The 17,481-nt window shown below is 46.0% G+C and overlaps 3 protein-coding genes across 13 annotated transcripts in view; 2 read left to right on the top strand and 1 right to left on the bottom strand.

Moving 5' to 3' along the window:
- SEPTIN8 (septin 8) overlaps positions 1-8,642 on the top strand; it is a 26,510-nt gene extending 17,868 nt beyond the window's left edge. For 2 of the 9 annotated variants that reach the window (XM_038552135.1, XM_038552139.1), the window contains exon 10: positions 7,280-8,642. In XM_038552135.1, coding sequence (XP_038408063.1) covers positions 7,280-7,445 — 166 coding nt within the window. In that variant the 3' untranslated portion in view covers positions 7,446-8,642. Of the gene's footprint in view, positions 1-749; positions 3,598-7,279 lie in introns of those variants that run through there. The other 7 variants (XM_038552138.1, XM_038552142.1, XM_038552137.1 and 4 more) reach the window with 5 other exon arrangements.
- Positions 8,366-17,477, bottom strand: LOC119876779 (cyclin-I2-like). Its single transcript, XM_038551656.1, has 5 exons — positions 17,099-17,477; positions 11,006-11,394; positions 10,671-10,799; positions 10,103-10,177; positions 8,366-8,602 (listed from the first exon to the last, which is right to left on the bottom strand). The coding sequence occupies exons 1-5, from the start codon at positions 17,475-17,477 to the stop codon at positions 8,429-8,431; spliced, it is 1,146 nt and encodes a 381-aa protein (XP_038407584.1). The 3' UTR covers positions 8,366-8,428.
- Positions 17,324-17,481, top strand: part of KIF3A (kinesin family member 3A) — a 55,683-nt gene continuing 55,525 nt past the window's right edge. For all 3 annotated transcript variants that reach the window (XM_038552133.1, XM_038552132.1, XM_038552131.1), the window contains exon 1: positions 17,324-17,481. In XM_038552133.1, coding sequence (XP_038408061.1) covers positions 17,476-17,481 — 6 coding nt within the window. In that variant the 5' untranslated portion in view covers positions 17,324-17,475.

Here is a 17,481-nt window from a genome sequence, read left to right as displayed (position 1 = left end):
GCAGAGATGATCCCCTGCCTGTGCCCACATTCCTCCTCAGCCCTATGAATTTGCTCTCTGCTTTGCATTTGTTTCCAGCCCGGGCCCCATCTCCAGCTTTGGGCTTGGTGAGCCCGGGGACTCCGTGAATTGGAATCCATTTGGGTTTTAAGCTAGTGGCTCAGAAATCTGGTTTCTCCTGGAAAGGGGTGGTTATGTGGGTATGTGTCTCAGGTGTTGGCTCCTAAAGAGACTTTGCCCTGCTCCCCACCTACTTGGCCCAGGCCACCTTGTTTCAGAAAAGGCAGAGTCTCCTAGGAAATAAGTTATGGAAAAACCACTCAGAAACTGAAGGCAAGGACCTGTGGCTGGGTAGGGGCCAGGAGGTGGAGCGCAGGTTGACTGCAAGGAACACTGGCACAGCCCCCAGTGTCAGGTCTCCCTGCTTTTCCATGTGGCCTGGGTCTGGGAGACAGGTCTCTTCTGCTTGCTGGACATGCCAGAAAGCTTCAGTCAGTTTGGCCTTGGGGAGAGACCCTGTTCTCCCATGCTGGCCTTGCAGAGGCCAGGAGTGGGCTAGGTCAGGTGGCTAGGAGTACTCCTTCCTCCAGCCCTCGTCAGGGGAATGGGCTAAGTGAGGAATGCATTGGAGGCAGTGGTGGTGGGGGGGGGGGGGGTTGTTTTTCATGACCATTTAGTTGCATTGCTTTGATTGGTTATACTTGGTCTTCAAATTTTAATCCATTTTTGCAAAATTACTTCCCAATCAGATCTTGACTCTCAGCCTGGGATGCCACAAACTGAAGCGAATTCTCTGCTTTGCTCGTCACAAATGCCAAACTGACTGCCCTTTCCCAGCGTCCAACTTGTCTTTTGTTTCTGTTTGATTTGGTCGTCTGCGTACCTTTTAATGTGTCTGTTTTTTGTTTTGTTTGTTTTATTTTTATTTTTCAGTTAACGCACGCACAGACTTACAAAGAGCGGACTTTAGACTTTCATGTGTTAAGTTCCTTGAGTTACACCTTGTGACCCTTCTTCTCCCATAACATGGTGTGAGGACGGACTGGGAGCCGGTACAGACTCCAGTGTTTACAGCCTTGCTTGATCCCCTGCCCCGACCCCAGGCTGCCCCGGGCCTGGAGGGCTACCCCTCTCTATGCAAACACATCAAAGCCATGAATGCTGGAATCCAAAACTGACAAAGTTTATTTTTTTCAGAGCCAGTGGCTGGTCTTCCATTTACAGTGTCACTATTCCTTGACGGAGCAGTTATGTGCCACTCTAGCGAAGGCCCCAGCCGGCGATGCTTGACCTAATTGTTCAGCGTCAAGATGGCAACTCACGCGGTGCCCTAGGTGTGGTCGCGTGGTCTGGTATACATGCTGCAAAATTCACCCGATTCCCCTTCATTTTAATTTTTCTAACCTAGAGCTTAATTTCAATAATAACTTTTAAGAAACTTCTAAATTTTTATTTTGGCACAAGCATAAAGACAGATAATATCCTCTCCCATTATTTTCATAAGTAACCCAGTTTCCCTGATTTTTAAAAACTAAAAGTATCTCTAAACCTTTCTTATGTATAAAGCATCCCTATAATATTTAGGGAGAGGTGGGCAATAAACATCCTGTAATGACAGTGTTTGGAATTTCTTTACGGATGAAAGTGGATCATGAACAAGACCACGTCCAGTGTTTTTAATGTGAATGTAAATGGAACAGCAGCCCAAAACAATTGTCTGTGTGTTTCAGAGGTGCTACTTGTAAACAGAGACCAACTCCAGGTGTGTGTTAAGTGTTTGACTCCAACTAAGACCCCCAAACCAATCCTGCATATTCCAAATGCAGAGTACTCAGTTGGGGAAAGGTTTTTATCTCAAGGTCCTTGTTTTCTGTTTTCCTGGCTGAGTCACAAGGAAAAGAGATGAATGTGGACAATTTCAGAAAACACTACCAGCAAAGGAGCTGTCCCCTCTCCACTGCATTCTTCAGGGGATCATTTTAAGAAAGCAGTAGCAGCATTGATTCTTCTGTGTTCCTGTTGGTTTGCGAGCCAGTGGGAGTGTCAGGGCTGAGAATATGGTGTGATAAAATAGATGAAAAATGAGTAGCTCAAAAGAAGGATTTCATTTAATGTTGATGGAGCACTGTGCTGGGCACAGGCTACCCAGAATAATGCGCAGCTCTTCCCTCAAGGAATTCACAGTCTAGAGCACTCCCTAGACAGAAGCCTTGGGAAGCTGCGCTAACTTATTGTTGGATTGGTCGTTTGTTTTTCCTTGTCTTCCATCCTCCTTCTCATTAATGTTTTCCCTCTTTCTGCCTTGGCCTGCTGTAGTGATTTCCAGGACCAAGTCCTGGCTTCATCCTGGCTTCTGAGACAGGGCTCCTTTGAGAATGGGGACAAGGGGTGAGCTGTGTGTGTCCAGAGAGGCATGTCAGGAAAAAGACAGCCTTTGCCTCCTCACCAGGAGCAGAGGTTTTATGGATGCCCAGAGTGAAACTATTCCAAGTGTCCTGCTAAGACCAGAGGTGGATCAAGATTTTGAGGGGCTTCCCTGTGGGCATTCAAAGGCAAATCAGTGTATACCTAAGGCACATGTGGGCTAAGAATGGCTTGGCTTTAGGGGGATTCTATGTGTTCAGTTGGATTGAAGTGCAGAGCCGTTAAGGTAGCCTCCATTAGCTAACATACTTCTGAAGATGAAGCTCAGTGACCCAGTGGATTAATTGGTCATATAATAAATGGAGACTCCTGGCTCACAGGCCAGTCTGGGGACTCTGGAGTGGAAAGACCCTGCCACGCATCCACCACGGCCTGTGGGCTGTACTGCAGGCTTACTGGAATGCCAGAATTGTGGCTGGTTACCTGCCTGCGGGTGCAGGGCTTCCCAGCATCTCTGGGGAGACCTGTCACTGTTAAATTTTCTGGGGTCTGAGCTGCCTCCACAGGTCCCATCGGCTTTAGTGAGCCTCACTGCACTTCTCTCCCTGCACTGCCTTTGTTTAAAAGTTTATCGTCTTTAGCTGAGACCAAATTAATCCTTGGTGAACAAGGTGAGCTTAAAACATGCCATTATTTAATAAGCGCTCCATCCCATGATGGGATATGATTTGCCGCTCCTTTTCAGAATCCTCTTTTGGCATTATTAGAGCTGTCATTGGGGTTACATTGGCATTTACTATCATGTCTTTCATAAGCCAAGTTGGTCTTGGGTAGAATCATATAATTTATTGTCCGAACTGAGACTTTACAGAATGAAAAGAGGTTCTGTTAATAATTATGTCAGATCAACAGGTGTAAGCTGGAATTGTCTCAGGCAAACTGGGATGTATGGTCACCCTGGTTATGGGTAACCCGAGTCTAGGTGGTTTGTAATTGTGCAGACTGCATATATGTTTCTGTGTGTCTATGTGCGGGTGCTTGTTAAGTGGGGCTCATATTACTGGATAAGAGGCCCGAGGGAAGTGTGGCTTGCTCGTCTGTTATGTTAACAAGCTTTTCTAAAACTGCTTCACTTGTTAATTCATTTATTCCTTCATACATTGACTGTTTTTGTTCCTTTCCATTCACTTTGTACTCTTTTTTTTTTCCCATTAAATTTTGCATTTATTTTGAGTTTTTGTGGTGTCTTTTTTGGGCAATAGCTTTTCTGATTTAACACATTTCCTAGCCTATTAATCTGCTACAATTATGGTAAAATACAGCTTGTCTTTTCTGTGAACTTTGTGGGGTTGATCAGCTTCTACAGGAGTTATGTTTTAATTGTGACTCCTGCTCTAGGCAACTGAGAAAGGCTCTGGAATGGGTGTGGAATAGAGGAAAAACTTAGGAAAGGGAAGAGGAGACACAGCCCCTGGTCCATGAATTTTTGGTGGGTGGCTGGGTGCCAGACATGGAGAAGGCAAACACTGCCTTTTAAGAGTTTACATTGTGGTAGACTTGACACAGGACAACTAACATTTGGGTTCTTACAGTTTGTCAGGCATTGCTCTAAGTTGCATTATGCACATTAATTCCTCTAATCTTCATCATGATCCTATGATTAGGTACTGTTTTCCCCATTTCATAGGTAAGGCACAGAGAGGTAAAGTAACTACCCAAGGTCACACAGTCTAGTAACGAGGGGAATTGGGATTTGAATATTGGTGCTCTGTACCCTCAATTCCGGAGCTATAGCTCCCCCTTGGCAACCCAATGGGATGATGGAAGAACAGTGAAAATGTAGCCAAAATCCAAGTGTGCAGTTTGACAGTGTGAGTTGGTGGACCTGAGACAGTTCTATAGAGGTGGGATGCCCTGTTGGGTGAACATTTGGCTGAGGAAGGGCAGACTGGTGGTTGAAGGAAGCCAAGACATGCTCGTAGACCCACCTGTTGAACTTTCTCTTTTGGGCACTAGGTTAATCTCTGGGAAGTCCAAAAAGAGGAGAGGGGGACTAAGGGAACTGACAGCCCAGCAGGGAGACATGCAGACATCCCTAATGAAAATACACCTCTGCTCTACCTGCAGGAAGGTAGGCAGCAGGGAAGCAAAGGAAAGACAGAGACTCTCCAGGAAACGGGGGAGAGAAAGGCCTCACTGGTGGAGGGAACAGTACTGTACAACTCCGTTCACCCATGTGGGGAAAGTAGTATTTGGACAAGTGTTAAAAAGGCCCCTCCTGTTCATCTCCCCTGCTCTCAGCCCATCTGCCTGTCTCCACACATTTCTATGTTCTGCAGCCATAGTCCTTCACCAATGTCTGCCCCTCTGTAGATGGGGACAAGAGCAAAACAAGTTGTGTCCATATTTCTCTCACCACATCGATCCCCAATCTCTGATCTGAAGTGGGATAGGAGTTCCTTTAAAAAAAAAAAAAAAGTAGGATGGAACCTGGAATCCCAAGGCAAGCTTGAACATCATAAAACTTAAACACCCAAGTGGTACTTTGGCAACGCAGGAGTTTGCTATCCCAAAGAGAAATATGGTTTACTGAAAGATGGAGCAATAGGGGTATACCTTATCCCAATACAGGGCTCACAGGTCTACCTTCTCCTTTCTCTGGTTTTCTCTGATTGAGAGATTAGCTCTGAGGACCCAGTTTACACCCAGAGCTACCTAGTTAAGAGACACTGCAGTTCTCCAGAGTCAGAGACAGCTTGAGCTGAAGTGGGCCCTCAGCGTGAGCCCATACCCCACCCGCTACAGTGCCCACTTCCAGGGCAAGGAAGGAGGCAGAGGGCAGTGATGGCCCCCAGTGGGAATGGCTGTGAGCAGCATGCCACCTCTCCATCTGTGCTGGACTGGAGATAGTTGTTGTTGGGCTCTAGGAGATGATATTCCCAGTATACTAGACTATCAAGTCTAAAGCCGTGGTATCTGATACATTGAAAATAAGGTTGAAAGGAATTCAGGTTTATTTTTACAGAAGCTCCAACAAGCACATTTGTGTGGAGAAAAGGTAGAGATTTGTACAGACACTAGTATCATTTATCTGGTCTCTGACCATTCTGTACCTACTAGCAGTCCCTGTGGCTTAGCACAGTTCCAAAAAAAAAAAAAAAAAAAAAAAAAAAAAACTGCTCACGGTGGAAAGACTTCACAAATCAGTGGCATATATGTAGTTCACTCATTCCTGTCTGCAACACTACTGACACAGCTCTAGCTGGCAGAGGTGGCTGCCTAGCGAAGGGCTCTATGGTGTCACGGTGCCAGAAACAGCTGGCTTCACCCTCACAGCCACGCTGGTAAGCTCCTTCTAGCAGCACCGTGGCTGCAGCAGGCTCAGCCTCAGAATCTGCTCATCTCAATCCAAAACTCTCAGAGCTGTGTTTCCCTACCGGGGGTCAGCTGCTAAGATCATTCATTAGCATGAAATTCCTCTAATTAAGCTAATAGACAACTTTCAGAGTAACATAGGAAAAACCTGTTTTAAGCTTGATCAAATTACTGTACATTAAACAAAGCATACTTGGTGATCCAGTTCTTGTAAGAGAAGACATAAGTCATGACCAGGGCAGGAGAAATGCACCTGGAAAGACGGTCCCATTTCTGCAATGACAGGTAGGGTCACTGGGACTTGAAGGGCTACATGTGTGCTTGGTGTAAGCCTGGGGAGCTGGATACAAGAGCCTGAGCAGCTCTGGCGAGAGGAGTGATGAGAACTGATCTGCCTGCCAGACCCAGCCCGGCCCTTTGGTCCCACCGCTGGCTTGACTCCAGCTCTCTAAGGGGCTCATACCAGCCCTTGCTGGAGAAGGAAAACCAAGCTGCAGTGTGACTGTTTGCCCCTTCACACTGGTCTCAGACCCATGGGAGAAAAGAGAGAAGGGTCTTGATCTGTCAGACTACCCTTCCCACCAGTGACCCTGACCTACTTTTTCCTCCTTATTACCTCCTAAAAACACAGGAACTTATTCTCAATTGCTTTCCAGTGCCTTTCCCCCTCCTTGTTACAGGAGCCAGAAAGCCTAGAATTCAGAGCAATCCCAGCAAGGATGGGTTGCCATTATGCTCCAAAGGATACTGAGGGTAGGAGCACAGACGGTGGGAGGTGAAACAGAAAGGTCTCTGAGCAGGAGGAGGACTACAAACTTCTCAGATGCTGCTCTACAAGCTCCTTGCAGTGGCTCAACTGCTCAGTACTGACCTGTAATTAAAACAGAGTGGTCATCCTTAAAGCAGGACCATTTTACATTCTAAGTAAGATTTTGAGTGCTAAAATGTTAGCATAGAGCAGTTTCAGGAAGGTCTAACCACTCGACTTAAGAGTATTAACCCACCATTTCAGGGGCCTCCACCTCCAACCTCAGCAAAGCTGTCATTAGTCTAACTATGCATTCCATCTTACCCCGTCCATCCTCAGGGATTCTGACCCTTCCATGCCTGCCTCCTGGTACCCTGGGACCTGATACCACATAGTTATATAAAGGGTGAGGGGTCTGAAATTTAACCTCTCTCATATTAAGGTCAGAGGTGCCTCCTCCTGAGCTGGGCACGTCCCCCTGACCTGACCCCATCCTCTTGACTACAAGGGCTTCCACTGAGATAAAGCTCTTCTTATGGTCAGAGAAACCCACCACTTGGTCCAGTAAAGGAAACATATATTCTGTACTTGTCTAGAGGGCATGCCACATGTGCAAAGCCTAACCCTTAGGAAGACTCTTCCCAGAGTCGCTGTGGCCAGAGCATCTTCTGGAGCCCACAAGGGCTGAGAAGGGCGATGTGTACCATTTGGGGGGCAGAGTGCATCAGCTAAAGGGGCAAAGTGGAGAGCCTGGTCTGGAGCAAAGTTGATGTCTACCTGTGCTTTCTTTAGCAGATCAGATATAGGAGTACACCAGTCGGGCATGAGCCTCTCCAGCTCTAAGGTGATGATGACCAAGGCCAGTGTGGAGCCCTTGAACTGCAGCAGCTGGTGGCCCGCCATACAGTGCTGCAGCTGCCTGGTCAGGGACGCGACGTGGAGGGAAGGATTCCTCTGAGGCAGCAGCTCCACCACGTGGGGCCAGCCCAGGACCAGCAGGGCGTGGAACTAGAGACCGTGGTTTTTAATGTTAGAACACAAAACCCCCCTACCTTTCATAGATAAATGACCAAAAATGCAAACAATTTCAATTTCCATCAGGGAACTTCAAATGTTGCCCCACCCTTTTCATTCCCATCCATGCCCCACCCCCCCAAGGGACTTGAGACTTAATACTCATTCTGTGGCCAAGCTGAGCTTCAACCTTGGAGAGAAAAGACAATCTGCTTCAGTGACATGGTCATTAGGAGCTTTAAGTACCGAGATGACAATGTTTCCATTATGAAAAACAGAAGCATACTATTCAAGATTAAGGCAGCAGAAAGTTACTTGTATCTGTTTGATGTGAGAAGAAACTGCAACTTGGCAACAGTGACCAGGTCTCATAATGAAATAGCCCTTAGTGATTTGATCTTCATGCTTCATAACAGACCAAAACCCCGTGACATTTCCACATTGCATAATTTTGCCTTACTAACAGAATCATATCCTTAAGGATGACCATCATTCCCTAACTAAAAACAAAACAAAAAAACTAATACGACATTTTTTAAGTGCCAGATCAATATGGTCTAAAGCTTCAATAAGGATTGTGTGTAGGTGAATAAAGACAGCTAAGTGAATGTGTGTAAAGTGTAGCACAAGCAGACAGCTTTTTATGTACAGTATTCATAGAATGGAAAGCTAAATATTTTTGCAGTGTGTATTTAAAAAGAAAAACTCACCACAATAGTGCCGTCTAAAAATCTTTATAAAGTTAATTTAATGTATTTGAGAAGTGGGAGTCTGGTGGAACTGTGTTGGATTTGCGATACATTTTCACTCTTGCATATGTCGTGAGCCTTGTGGGTCACCTTCCTGTGGTGCATGTGCAAGGCCATGTGCACACCTGTGCTTGGCCGTCCTATGTTGTGAACAGCTGTTCCAAAGGTACCAATGAGTCTAGAGTGGACTCTGCCAACCCCTCGTACTTACTATGGTCAAGAAGTCCAGCGGCGTCCCAATATAGAGGTCCCAGTGCAGTTTGTCCAAAATAGCCAGCTCCATCCTCAGCAGCTCATTCGGGCTATAGCCAGAGCCATAGTGCTTTAAGAAGTCTTTTACGCGTGGAATTAACTGTAAAAAGAAAATAAAGAGGCCAAAGCCCTGTATCATGTCATCGTAACTTGTTTTCTTATCCATGGGAACTTGTTTTTCTTATCCATGACCCGAATAGAGTTGTCTTCTGGTGACCTGTCACAGAAAATGCTTCTGAAAGAAAAACCAAATCAGATCTTGGCAGTGTGGCAAGTCCCCAGGTGGGTGATGACAATGTGTAGTGGGTGTCACATGGTCATCCTCTGCAAACAGGCTTTTAATTCCAGTGGAGTTAACATTCGGTGCTATATTAATTTCAGGTGTACAGTACAGTGATTTAATGCCAAAGGGCCTTGATCCCTAAATGTACTCCAGCTCATACCCAAAGGTGCTTTCGAGGGCGGGGCTCTGCTGTCTCCCCTATTCAGCTGCACGAACTCACCCACGGTTTTCATTCCTATCATTCTTGTTCTTGACACCTACTGTAATTGCTTGTCCTCCAGAGAAAGAGTATGCCTTTGAGCTTCCTGGTCTACACCAGACAGGCTCACTCACAAAACCTCCCAAGGTTTTGGCAACACCGTTGCTGCAACCACACTTCCTTCAACCTTGATTTAAGGCGGTTCATCTCTGGAAAAATAATGGCTTTCCCCGCCAGAATGACTAGTAAGGCTTGTCTATGAGTACACATTCAAGTGCACGTGCTTGGAAGACCATTCTACTTTTTTAGGTAAACAAAGTATTCCTGTAGCTTCCATACATGCTTCTTTTAAGGGCCATTTACATGATTTTTAGTTGGACAGACAGAAGCAACTCTGGGGGAGCACCAATTATATTTTAATGAATAGGTTAAAAGCATTTTTATTGAAGGCTTGGAACTGGACAATCCATTTTTTTCTGACTCTTCAGACCATAAGCTCAGCCAAGGGGAACCCTGTGGAAATGGCAGAGGCTTCACTATTACCAAAGGGGGACAGGTTGTGGGGAAGGAAGGAGGGAGGTCTGGGAAGGGTATTGGGAGAGAATCTGCTGAACAGAAACCACAGTGAAACCGCTAAGTCCAAGCAAGCCCAAAGCACTTGTAGGGGCATCGCCTCTTAGAGAAGGGTCTCAGAGTCCCTGAGGACCAGCTTCGTTGACACAGACAAGTCCTTAAGTCTCAAACTTCTCAGATGTAGTTTCTAGGGGTGGCCATTAGGCCACATTATTTGGGAGGTCTTTTTCCTAGTTTAACAGCAGATGTTTCTGTTTAGTGGGAGGTGGCCTCAGACAGCAACCAATGAGGTAAGATACATTTGCCAGGAGGTCAAGCCTCTGGGTTTGCCAGACCAGGAGAATTCAGCTGTTCTAAGTGCCCATTTGTGGGTCCTGGGGTCCAGTGAGGCAGAAGAAGGGACAGCAGAGATCCTGGGAAGTCAATGAATTTTCCAACATACCCAACGTTCCTAAGGACACAGACCTTTCAGGAAGTCTGAGCACTGCAGCATTACCCTCCTGTACCCCAAAAGCAGCCCAGAGCAGACTCCCACAGATGCCTACCTCCTCTTCTTCATTAACTTTGGCAGCGAGTCTCAAGGAAGTAATCATGACACATTGGAGTATTCTCTCTCTCATCTGCAGTACAAAATGAACACATTTGAGCAGAATACGAATGCCAGAAACAAATAGTAAAGCATTGGTGGGCTTCCTTAGGAAATGAAGTTTTTAAATTTTTTTTCAAAAAGGGATTGATTGTATCCCTCCACAAGTTAGTGCCATTTTTAGCTTGACCAGTGAATATGCTCCTGATTTCCGAACAGCAAATGGCTAGTCAGGAGTCCTCTGTTAGGGGAATGAATAACAGTAGGAAATACAGCACCATCTCAAGGATGCACTGGTCTAGTCCAGACAAGCACGCTCTACCTCTTCGCCCAGCAAGTCCTTTCCCAACCAGGTCCACTCGGAAGGCCACACAACCCTGAGCCAGGCAGGCAGAGGAGTGGGATGTAAAGAGATTCCAGTTGCAGCTCTGGCAGCTCTGGTCCCTAGCTGATGAGCCTCTGAGCATCTGGGATGACGGAGGTCAGTTTCCTCTCCCACCCCCGTTAACATCCTCACAGGCACCTACCTTTAGCGAAACCAGGAGGCGGCTGAAGGTAGTGAGAGCCAGATTAAACGTGGTCTGGGAGAAGTGAAAAATGTTCTTAACCTCCAGGAGCCACAACACGAGTTCCCGGACCGTGTGGCGGATCTCGACCTGCCCGGGAAGAGCGGGGTGGGGTGGGGGAGTCGTCGGTGGCCAGTCCCGGTTGGCCTGCGGCACAGGTCGGCTGAAGGTGACCAGAGGGGCTGTGCGGAGTCCCTGCATCTTGCTTGGATCGCAGGGGGGTGGGGGTGGGGGTGGGGTGGGGCCCTCGGTGCTTCTCTGATGCCCAGCGGCTCACGGATTGAGACGGTACTTACTCCTCTTCTGCGAGAGGGGCCCACGATTCCCGCCTCGGGCCTCGTGCTCAGCCCGCACCTGGGGAAGGTCCCGGCACCCGGGGTGCGTCTCACCTGCGCGCGGACACAGGTGGAGCCCGGCCGCGTCGCGTGCGCGCGCGGGGAGGGGGGTGAACGTGCTCCCGGGAGGCCCCCGCCGCGGGGCCCGCTACCTGGGGGTGGCCGCCCCGCCACAGGCGCGCCTCGCGACCCAGGGCCAGCTGCAGGTGGGCGACCAGCCGGCGCTCGTCCAGGGGGCCTCCCCGGTCGCACTGCAGCGGCAGGGGTGCGGGCCTGAAGGGCTGCCGCGGGGACTGCGGCCCCGGGGCGGCGCCGAGGGCGGGGGCCGCAGCCCTGGGTCCTCTGGGGGACTGCGGGGAGAGCCGCCCTCCCGAGGCCATTGCGAGCACCGGGTCCCGGGTCTGAGACCCGCCATAGCCGGCCTTTTATAAGCCGGCACCCAGGGTCTCCGGCCCAGCCCCCGCCCCCCGCAGCTGCTCCCGGCGAGCCCGGCCAGCGGGGTTACGCCCTGGCTCCCGGGACGCTGCACCTGGAGCGCGCGCAGGTGGGTGAGGCATCCCCGCCCACAACCCGCGCCCCGGACCAGGGTCCCGAACCCGGGCTGGGGCGGCTAGTGACCACGGCGGCCCTGAAGGACACCCTGCCTCTCACCCACAACACGTCTTTGGGGCACGCAAGACCGGCTGGAGAGGTGTCTAGAGCGCTCCTCCCTCAGACAAGCTTGAGATGCAGAATGCTGACTGTGTGATCGCCTATAGGTGACTGTCTCGGTTACTTGTCTCTTAAAAAGCGACAGTATCTTCCTTACAAAATAGCTCCTTCACGGGTACATTTTTTCCGATCAGCAGTTATTCCACGAAGGCCTACAAATGTGTTAGGACACGACAGTAAATAAAATAGACATGGAATTTACATTGTAGCCAGGAAAGACAGATAATGAGCATGAGTAGAGTCCCAGTGATTTCACTTCTAAGTGTATGCTCCGCAGAAATTCATATACGTACACCAAAAAGACACCTACATAATGTTCAGAACAGTGGTATTTGTAATAGTCCCAAATGTCCATCAACAATTGAATGGGATAAATTGTTCTTTGTTCACACATGGAATACTACACCACATTGAAAAAGAATGGACTATACCCAACAAGAAGGAATCTCACAAACATAATAATGAATGTACAAGGACAGATACAAAAGATGTCATACTGGATGATTCTATTAATATAAAGTATAAGAACAAGAAAAAAATAGTATAATGTTAAGAGTTAACATAGTGGTTACCGTTAGGGGGCAGTGAATAGTAACTGGGGAGGAACGCAAGGAGTTTCTGGGGCCTGGTAATGCTCTGCTTCTTGATTTAGATGCTGATTACACAGATGTATTCACTTTGTGAAAATTGATCAAGCTGTGCACTTATTTGTGCGCTTTTCTTTGTATAAGATATATTTCATTAAAAATTTACATTACATTAAACCTACATAAAAGTTTACCCTTATATAAATATATGGGTATGTCAGAAGAAGAAGAAAGAGGAAAAGGAATTTGGAGTGGTAATGACAGAATTTCCCCGGGTAATATCAGACACCAAACCACGGAACCAGGAACCTCAGAGAACACCAAGCAGGATAAATGCCCAAATACCTCAGCATATCATATTCAAACTACAGAAAATCAAAGATAAAGAGAAGAGAAGGGGCACCTGGTTGGCTTAGTAGGTTGGGTGTCTGTCTTTGGCTCAGGCGTTGATCCCACAGTCCTGGGATCAAGCTCCACATCTGGCTCCCTGCTCAGTTCTTCCCACCCTCTGCCTGCTACTTCCCCTGCTTGTACTCTCTTTCTGTCAAATAAATAAATAAATGAATAAATAAACAAATATATAAAATCTTAACAACAACAACAACAAAAAGCAAAGTTTAAGAATTACATTGTACTTCTCTTCAGAGATCTACAAACAGGAAAAAAGTGGACTGAAATGTCTAAAGTGTTGAGAGAAAAAAGCTATCAACCTCGAATTCTGTATGTAATAAAATTATCTTTCAAAATTGATGAAGAAATAAGGATCTTATAAGTAGAAGATCCCAAGGAATCCAGTAAAAAACTACTAGAAGTAAAAAAGTTCATGAAAGTTCAGAGTACCAGGTTAATGTACTAGAAAACAATTTTATTTCTATACAATACCAATGAACAGTCTGACTATAAAATTAAGAAAATAATTCCATTTCGATAGCATAGAAAAGAACAAAATATTTAAGAACATAACCAAAAAAGTGCAGCATTTATGCATTGAAAACTACAAAACATTACTGAAGGAAATTAAAGAAGGGATGCCTAGGTGGTTCAGAGGTTGAGTGTCTGGGGATCAAGTCCCACACTGGAATCCCTACAGGGATCTTGCTTCTCCATCTGCCTGTGTCTCTGCCTCTCTCTCTCTGTTTCCCAGGAAAAAATAAATAAAATCTTTTCAAAAAAAAAGAAATTAAAGAAGACTTAAATGGAGATTCTATGTTCATAGATTAAAAGGCTTACATTGTTAAAATGGCAATACTTCCCAAATTGATCTGTAGGTTCAACATAATTCCTATTATGTTTCCTGCTGCCTTTTTTGTGGAAATTCACAAGGTGTTTCTAAAATTTCTATAGAAATGCAAGGGAGGGATCCCTGGGTGGCGCAGCGGTTTGGCGCCTGCCTTTGGCCCAGGGCGCGATCCTGGAGACCCGGGATCGAATCCCACGTCGGGCTCCTGGAGCATGGAGCCTGCTTCTCCCTCTGCCTGTGTCTCTGCCTCTCTCTCTCTCTCTCTCTCTCTCTGTGACTATCATAAATAAAAAAAAAAAAAAAAAAGAAATGCAAGGGAGTCAGAATAGCCAAAACAATCTTGAAAACAGAGACCGAAGATGGAGGCCTCAAACTATATGACTTCAAATCTTACTACAAACCTATAGCAATCAAGATAGTATAGTACTGGCATTTGGTTAGCTATTTAGATCAATGGAACTGAATTGAAAATCTAGAAATCAGCAGTCACATTCATGATCAATTGATCATTGACAAGGGTGCCACAGTAGTTCAGAGGAAGGAAGAATAGGATTTTCAGCAAATGGTGATGAGACAGTAGGATATTTATAAGCAGAAAAATGAAGCTGGATCCCTGTATCATACCATATACATAAATAATTCAAAATATATCATAGATGTAAATGTAAGAGTTAAAACTACAAAAATCTTACAAGCATAAATCTTCATGACCTTGAAGTAGGAAATGGTTTGTTAGTTATGTATCAGAAGTACAATGAAAGAAGTAAAAAAGAAAAAATACATAAGTTGTATTTGATATAAACTAAAAACTTAAAAAAAATAAATTAAAAACTTTTGAGCTTCAAAGAACACACTCCAGAGATTAAAAAGACGACCTACAGAATGGGAGAAAAATTTGTGCATTGTATATATGAAAAGAGATTTGTATTTAGGATATAGAAAGAAGTCTCACAACTTAATAATGAAAAGGCAAGTAAAATGGGCAAAGGATTTGAGTAGGCATTTCTCCAAAGAAGATGTTCAAATGTGTAATAAGCACATGGGAAGAGGTGCATCATTAGTTATCAAGGAAGTTTAAATCAAAACCATAAAGAAGACATGCTATTTACTACCAGTAGGATGGCTGTTATCAAAAGACCAGAAAACTGCAAGAGTCGGTGAGGATATGGAAGAACCATAGACCTCATACACTGTTGATGAAAATATCAAATTGCTGGTGGTATTGCTGCTATAGAAAACAGCTCAGCAGTTTCTCAAAATGTTAAGCATTAGAGTTACTGAATGACCTGGCAATTCCACTTGTAATGATATTAGACCCAAAAGAAATGAAACATGCTCACTGAAAAGCTTGTAGCAGCAATATTCATAATGGTCAAAAAGTAGAAACAAATCACATATCTGTCAACTGACAAGGGTATAAAAGTGTATATCCACACAATGGAATAAAAGTAAAGAATTACTGGTATATGCCACAATAGAGCTGAAGCTTAAAAACTTTACTCTAAGTGATAGAAGTCATTCACAAAAGGCCACATATTACATAATTCAATTTATATGAAATATTCCAAAGATGCGAGAGAGACAGTTGATTGGTGATTGCCTAGAGCTGGGATGTTGGCGAGGGGAGCGTAGAGGATGAGTGGAAGTGACTGCTATGAATTTAGAATTCCTTCTTGGGGTGATGAAAATGTTTAAAGTTGATTGTGGTTATGGTCTGTGTATATAATTAAAACCATTTTTTAAATGATTTCATTTATTCATTCACAAGAGACACACAGAGAGAGGCAGAGACATAGGCAGAGGGAGGAGAAGCAGACTCCATGCAGGGAGCCCGATGCAGGACTCAATCTCAGGACCCCAGGATCATGCTCTGAGCCAAAGGCAGATGCTCAACCATTGGGCCATCCAGGAGTCCCAATAATAAAAACCATTAAGGCTGTGTATATGTATATACATAATATGTATCATATATACAGTATATCAGATGGAGATGAATACTCTGGAGAAATATAGAAATATGGAGAAGAGATAAGACTGGGGCTAAAAGTTGAAATTTTAAGTAGAGAGATTATGATAGGGCTCACTGAGAAGATGATTTGTAAACAAAGCAGTGCGGGAGTCAGGTGGATATCTAGGGGGAGAGCTTTCCAAGGCCTTGGTTTGGATCATCTGGGTTTTGTCACTGCCCATATATCTGACCTTGGACAACTAATAGCTCTGTGCCAGAGTTTCTTTATCTGTAGAATAGCTGTTCCTATTTTCTAGCAAAATGACAGTACCTATTTCAAATGGTTATTATACAGATTAAATTAATAATAAAAAAAGAAAGTAAAGCACTTAGAATAGTACACTGGGCACTAAGTCAAATGCTTTATAGTTGTTTTTATTAGTGCCTACTGCAAGTGCAAAAGCCCTTGCATTCTAAGATGGAATCATGCCCAGAATGTCCTTGACTCAAGGAGGCCAAGTGTAGCTGGTGCAGAATAAAGAACAGAGGGAAGATGATAGAAAATGGGGAGAGGGCCTGTGAGTTTTAGTCTGTGACATAGGTAATCATTGGTAGGCTTTGAATAGAGAAAAGACACTATCTGACTCATGTTTTTTTTTTTTTTTTTTTAAGATTTTATTTATATATGAGAGAGAGAGAGAGAGACAGGCAGAGGGAGAAGCAGGCTCCATGCAGCGAGCCCGACGTGGGACTCTATCCCGGGTCTCCAGGATCACACCTGGGGCTGGAGGCGGCGCTAAACCGCTGAGCCACCCGGGCTGCCCCTGACTCATGTTTTTACATCATCACTCTGGCTCCTGTGTTGAAAACATACTGAAAGACAAGGATGCACTCAAGGAAACCGGTTCTGAGCTATTGTGGTAACAGATGAGAAGTGGTGGTGGTGGTGATAAGTGGTCAAATTTTGGTTCGGCTTTGAAGATAGAAACAAGCCCTGCTGAAAGATTAGGTATTGGGTATGAGAGAAAGACGGTTTTGATCTGAGCAATTGTCAGAATTCAGATTAGATTTATGCGGAGGGAAGTATGAGAGGGCGTTTTCTGTTGTTTGTTTTTATGTTTGGAGGGGGTTGGGATGGGGATGGGGCAGGTAAGAGTGTGTGTATGGGCGGGGGGGAGGCGAGAATCAACCTTTCAGTTTTGGACATGATCATCTTGAAATGTCTATTGCACATCCAGGCGCAGTAGCTGATGTTCAGAGCAGAGGTTCAGACAGGAAAGAGGATAGATCATTCGTTCTTTCACAAATATTCATTGAAAACCCGTCCTGTGCACTAGGTCCTATTCTAGGCTCTGGAGATATTTGTGAGAACACAGACAAAGCTCCTCCTGACTTCATCTGTAATAGAGTCAAGGATTTTATAAACAAATCAGCAATCAAGCGCATTCATGTGTGCGAAGTCTCTAGCTCTCCAGATGGACACAATGTACGACTGCTTTTTTTAATTTTTAATTTTTTGCTATGGTTGTTTTCAATATCTGGAGTGTTGCAAGAGACAGAAGATTGACCGTGCGATCCAGGTGCGCCTCCCTCGGTCAACCGGTGGTAGGTAGCCAGGTGCCCCCGCCCCACTGCGGGCCAGATTAATAAAGCGGCCGACCGGCAGCACTGCGCAGGCGCGGCCTCAGCCGGGCGTCCTAGGAGACGGACTCGGAAAGCCTCCGCGCAGGCGCAACTCCGGAGGCCGAGGAAGCGAGAGGCCCGGGGACGGGGCGGGGCGAGCGCGGAGTGCGCTTGCGCACTGCCTGCTCTCGCCCGAGGAGCCGCAGTCTCGAGAGCGCCCGGGCGGTGTTTCGGCGATCTCTGACAAACGTCTCCCGCGAACCCGGCGCCGTTGGACCACTCCCAGGGCGGGGACCTCCGCCGGGCACCGGAGGGAGCCACCATGCCG

This window comes from Canis lupus, chromosome 11, assembly GCF_011100685.1.
Source record: "Canis lupus familiaris isolate Mischka breed German Shepherd chromosome 11, alternate assembly UU_Cfam_GSD_1.0, whole genome shotgun sequence".
NCBI classification, from domain to species: domain Eukaryota; kingdom Metazoa; phylum Chordata; class Mammalia; order Carnivora; family Canidae; genus Canis; species Canis lupus.
This window is presented reverse-complemented; position numbering and strand designations above follow the sequence as displayed.